At 45.1% G+C, this 5,995-nt stretch overlaps 1 protein-coding gene across 1 annotated transcript; it reads left to right on the top strand.

Annotated features, from left to right (window-relative positions):
* The first annotated feature begins 2,524 nt into the window (after positions 1-2,524).
* Positions 2,525-3,751, top strand: LOC121812365. Its single transcript, XM_042214389.1, has 3 exons — positions 2,525-2,588; positions 2,670-2,950; positions 3,058-3,751. The coding sequence occupies exons 2-3, from the start codon at positions 2,876-2,878 to the stop codon at positions 3,652-3,654; spliced, it is 672 nt and encodes a 223-aa protein (XP_042070323.1). The 5' UTR covers positions 2,525-2,588; positions 2,670-2,875; the 3' UTR covers positions 3,655-3,751.
* The last annotated feature ends 2,244 nt before the right edge of the window (positions 3,752-5,995 follow it).

The raw sequence follows: 5,995 nt of genomic DNA on the forward strand, positions 1-5,995 counted from the left end.
TAGCGCTCCAAGAGGAAAAGTGAAAGGTCTCTCTGACTGTCCCTTCAAATCTGCCTGGCTGATGCTGCGAGGTTCATCGGTAAGAGTAAGAAAACTGAAGAAATCAGACTGTATGAAGGTGCATCTGCAACTTTTTGAGACCTAATGTGAACAATCAAAACATTCAAGTCAATAAAGTTCATTTATTTATATGGTAACACTTCACAGCAGCCATCCCAAAGTGTTTCAAGACCCGACAATGTAAAATTACCCAAACCTTAAAAGCCTGCGGTCGGTTTAGCCTGCTAATAACAATACGTTGATCGTGTTTTTACGTTTACGCATTAACTAATGGTCAGATTTCTTTGAGCAGACTTTTAGGAACGACGTCTAAAAGTCATGTTGACAGTTTGGAGGACGTGATTGGTGACGTGAACTCAGAAAGCTCGAACAGAGAGAGTCTACATAAATGTCTGCAGGTGTTAAAGTTGCTGTTCGTGGTGATACAGACTTGATCTCATCAGCAGCAGTTCAGGCTACGCATTCAGCTGAGCCCGACTGTATTAGCTCAGGCTCCTCCCCCACAATGAAGCTGTCAGGTTCATCACTGAAGCGCTGGCGGTCCTTCTGTGAGCGATGAGTACTTTCAGGCTGCGCTCTGTATAAGTGACCTCAATTTCAGGTATAAGTGCTGCTTTTCGTTTTCGTCGAGTGCACAGCTGAGCTGGAGTGAGCTGGCTTTCAGTGGTAAAGGAGGGCAATGGTGACACGGAGCACTGGCGAGCTGCTCAGTGTCCGTCTTCCATTCCTTCTAAACCTCCTCGTTCTTTTTTGTGTCTTGGTTAAAAGATCTTTTATTTAAGTAACGGCAGCATGATGGACGAGGAGCTGCTGGGACCAATTTAGGAAACGAGGTTTGAAAACAACCAACACCAGATTACTGACAGTTTGGAACAGTGTGCTGAAGTGCCCTGAACCTGCAGTCCTCTTACTGCCCAGCAGGGGGCGACTCCTCTGGGTACAATAATAACATCTGTGAGAAAATGAGCCCACTGCCCACTTGATCTCTGAGCTCAGTAACACCTCGGGGTCGATACTTCACGATGGATCTGTCAGAGGTTTCTGGCTGTGATGAAGCTGCTTAAATCAGCTTCCTTCCACATCCTGAGGCCTAAAACCAGAACGTGTCCAAAAGCAGTGAGGTCTCGCTGGTCTGTCTCACATCAGATATACGGAACGAGGGCAGCGTGACACGACGACACATCATTAGTTTGACTATCAGTGAACAATAGTTAGACGTAGAGCGATGTTTCTGAGACATGTTTAATCTTTTCACCAGTGAAGCGAAGCCTTCGCTGTTAAAGCGCGTCGTTAACCGGAGCCACAGCTCCACTAAAGTTGATGGACGTGCCCTACTTTGAGGCCACACATGAAATTTAAATGACACCACTCATCTTCTCGCTCTCTTCGCGCTTTGGCTCCCGAGGCTCAGTCGGCCCACATTTGTCACTGTCAGCCGTAACCTCAGCTGTGACAGCGGCAAACGTGGCCTCGAGTTCAGCCCGGGAAAAACTCGGCGACCCCGACTCATCTGTGCTCGCAAGCTGATGATGCAGGCCAACAAAATATCAAAGATTTGCACTTCAGCAGCTTCCTTTCTTCTAAACTTGACCAGACATAGAAACCAGGACGCGAGAGGCAGAGCCGTCGCCTGCATCGACATTTCTGCTCCTAGTTTCTCTTTTTAAATGAACTCTGCAGGTCATCACAGAAACAGAGCAGTGACCCGCACCTAACACACCAATTATCTGATAAAAGGGTGCAAATATCTGAGGAGGACACGACCTCGGTCAGACAGACGATAATGAGAACCCATCAATTACAGTTTTTTACAGACGCTAGGACACATGTCTCAATACTTGGGTCACTTTTGCAAAACTCCTCACACAGTGAGCACAACAGAAGTCTATGTGGGCTAAACTGAGGACCAGTTATCATTGTTTTGGCACAAAATGCATTCAATGACTACATCTCTCAAATTTCATGAAGCATTTTCTCACTCAGACACAACAACTGCCAAAAATCTTTGTACGTACAGGACATTTTGCATGTGCTTACATACTGTTTTCAAAACTGTTAAACTTATGGCCAAAACAATAACACAATGCAAAACTTAAAAAGACAGCAAAATGCAACAGCAATATTTTATTGAAACATATTTTAAATCTAAAAATGCAGTTTAACCAGCCACAGCTGATCCTCATCGTAGATGAACATCTACACAGGTGTTACTCCTTCAATTTCATTACAAAAGGAGACAACTGCTGAATAGGTTTGTTTTGTGACGTGAACATGGACCCAGCCAGAAATGGAGAAGTGGCTGAAAGAGGAAGAAGAGTGGCTGGGAGGGGGCGAGGAATACGTATGCGTGGTGGAAGAAGAATAAGAGGAGGATCAAGAGCTGTAGTCTCAGATGAGATCAGAGCTACTGTAACTGATCATGTAGTAAATCATGGTCACTCAATGAGAGAGGCTGGTCAGAGAGTGCAGCCAAATCTGCAACGCTCTGCAGTGGCATCTATTGTTAGAGTTTTCTGGCAAACCAACAGGTAACTTGTATTCTGCAGGGGCATTTGCACATTTCAGAAGTAAATAAGCTTTTGTGTAATTGTTGTTGCATTTCTGCTTAGGACTCAACGGTTACCTCACACAGGAGGGAGAGGACGGATGTTCACTGATGTGCAGGAAACTGCCATTGTTGATATGGTCATCAGAAACATGGGATAAAACTCACTGAAATTAGACACAGAGTCTTGGCAGACAACGTTACCTTCGCAAATATTCACAGTGCAAGCGTAACAACAATTTCTAGAGTCCTGAAAAACACCAGGTCAGGATGAAGCAGTTGTACACTGAGCCTTTTGAGAGGAACTCTGAACATGTCAAGCAACTCAGGAACCAGTATGTCCAGGTAAGATCACGATACAGATCTGTTTTTGAACAAAAGCAAACACACACAGACAACTTTTACAAATTTACTACTGTAACAGCTTATGTTGCCCTGTGGATTTATGTTAGAGAGTCACGGAGATTGAAGGCAGGCAAACGCACCACATGTTCATCTTTGTGGATGAGGCAGGTTTCAACTTGGCCAAAGCACGGCGACGAGGGAGGAATGTGATTGGGAAGAGAGCCACAGTGAATGTCCCGGGCCAGAGGGGTGCCAACATCACAATGTGCGCAGCAATATCCACTGATGGACTGCTGCTACACAGACCACTGATTGGGCCATACAACACTGAACGGCTCCTTGCGTTCCTGCATGATCTCTATGGAAGGGTTGTGCTCGGTGAGGAAAGGGATGCGGAGAGAAGGAATCAGCCAACATTTATAACTGTATGGGACAATGTGGCATTTCATCACTCCCGTGCAGTCACCGAGTGGTTTGCAGCCCATCCCAGAATGGAGTCTCTTTTCCTCCCACCTTACTCTCCATTCCTCAACCCCATAGAGGAATTCTTTTCCTCATGGCGGTGGAAGGTTTACGACCATCATCCACATGATCAAATGTCCCTCCTGGATGCAATGAATGCTGGATGCCTGCAGATATCAGCAGAAGATTGCCAGGGATGGATCAGGCATGCCAGGAGATCTTTCCTAGGTGTGTTGCCCTAGATGACATGAGATGTGATGTGGATGAGAACCTGTGGCCAAATGGAGAAGACCGAGTAGATTAGCATTACTATTGTATGTGTATCAGTGGATGGTGTGTATACAATTCTTGTATTTTGGGATTACTTAGTGCATCCATCCATCCATCCATTCGCTTCCGCTTATCCTTTTCAGGGTCGCGGGGGGCGCTGGAGCCTATCCCAGCTGTCATAGGGCGAAAGGCGGGGTACACCCTGGACAGGTCGCCAGTCTGTCGCAGTGCAAAAAAATAAAAATACATAAACAAATATTAACGAATTCTGCATGATGTCTGATTCATTCCAGTAACATATATTGAAATTATAAACAGAGATGTGTCCTTGTTTTACACAAGAAAACACTGTAATGCTACATGTTGTTAGTGTTTTTTAGGTCATTGTTTTGTGGGTGACAAAGTGTGTTTGTCGGCTGTCAACCTTTGCTAGTGTTCTGGAAGAATGAGTTTATTTGAGACCTGAATAAAGTGTTTTGGTAGTTGTGTGCATTTTGAATGTGAAATGAACTGCTTTGCCAAGCTGAGGTCAGTTAGGAGGATTGTGTGAAGAGTTTTGCAAAAGTGACCTAAGTATTGTGACATGTGTCCTAGTGGCTGTAAAAAACTGCAAGGAAATGAGAAGAGCGATGTGAAGAAAATGTCCCGCTGCACCAACAGCAAAGAGTCCGTCAACCGGAGCGCGGACACTGATGGAGAACACGCCAGCATCACGGCGGCGTGCCGTACCGCTGAGGTCAGCGATCGATGTCTTTCACTTGAACGTGGCGTGTTTCCCATGTCTTGTATTTATTTATTCATATATTTCTGTTCATTTATACTCATTAAAGCGTCCTTTCTTCTGCTCCTGTGTAACTGCAGACTCAGCAGCTGCATGACACAGCTGCTGTTTGCAACGTGACCGTTTGATGTGATCTTCAATACGAATAAAGTTATTTTGACTTTTCTCAGAAACAGCAGGGAGCTTCCTGTGTGTGTGGGGGGGGTGCATGTGTGTGCATGTGTGTGTGTGTGAGTGTGTGTGTGCTGCACTCATCTTCACCTCTGCGTCCCACAGCTTCATGATGGAGAGCAGCTCGAGTTCTCGGCTTGAAAGAAAAAATCTGCTTTCAAATACTTCAGCTCAGTTTGGGGCGGCTGGAGGTCAAAGGTCGCCGCATTTCCACATTCATTTCACATGTTTGCTGTTTATTTATTTTCCTGACCTCAGAGTAAATGTTTATTTCTATGTATAATAAAATAAATAATATACTGAGACCGTTCAGGTTCTGATTTTGCAAACGCAGAGATGCAGAAGCTTCAGACAAAAACTTTATCAGCCGGTTTGTTTTTTGTTTGTTTAAGATTTTCTTTTTTAAAATAACGTATAAAGAAAATATTCTTCTTTAAATCTCAGAAATAAAAGATTTGTGGTATTTGCCTTGGACCTTTGAACGCATCATTATGCAAAGATGTGGCCGACAATGAATGGCTTCATCAGGAAAGTAAATTACAACGATAAATCAGGCGCTTCTGGACGGGAGCCGCTTTGAGGCTTTGTTTGTTCTCCTCTAACGTGATCATAAGGACACTGCAACAACAAACTTCCAAACTTTTGTGCGCTCTCCAGACTGAGTGAAGAGAGGTGTGAGCACACGGTCGTGGGGATTAAAGCTCTGCTGCCGTTCATATCAAAAAATAACCACATCTTCAAAAGGGCACTGAAATATTCACAGCACGCACAATACGGTGGAGTTCCTGAAAGAAGGATTTATGAGGATGAAGTCGGGAGAGGTCGGGCCCTCCTGGAGCGCCACGCGTTTGATCGCGGCAGCAGCTGCACAGTTTGATACCCGTCAGCTCTGTGATCCTCTGACAGTCAAGTTTATCAGCACAACACTGGAGGAGCTCCTCTGTGCTTTATCTATGTGCTTGGTATCGTCTGTATGAGAGAGGTGATGCAGGAGGGGAAGAGCTACAGAAACAACAGTTTGTTAGCATGTAGCAAACCCTCATGTTCATTGATTGGCCACAGGTACAAGTGCACAGGTAAGGCTGGGGGAAGGTGAAATGGAAGAGGAACTAATAAACATACGATGGATGAATAATCAGAGTCGTGATTTCTAGTTTTACATTCATCAGAAGCTGCTTTGACCGAGTCACTGTGGAGGAGTTCAGGTTTGATGCCCCGCCCTTCTCCAACCAACCAGGTGAGGCGGACCGTCCCCGCCCTCACCCTGGTTCAGCTGGAGGTTTCGCCTCCCCAACTTTCTACACTCTTTACAATATAAAGCACACTGAGACAAACGATGAGCAGAGACAAATGGCTAAAGC

The sequence above is a fragment of the Haplochromis burtoni genome, unplaced genomic scaffold, assembly GCF_018398535.1.
Source record: "Haplochromis burtoni strain Fernald_Lab_line unplaced genomic scaffold, NCSU_Asbu1 Contig_558, whole genome shotgun sequence".
Lineage (NCBI taxonomy): Eukaryota > Metazoa > Chordata > Actinopteri > Cichliformes > Cichlidae > Haplochromis > Haplochromis burtoni.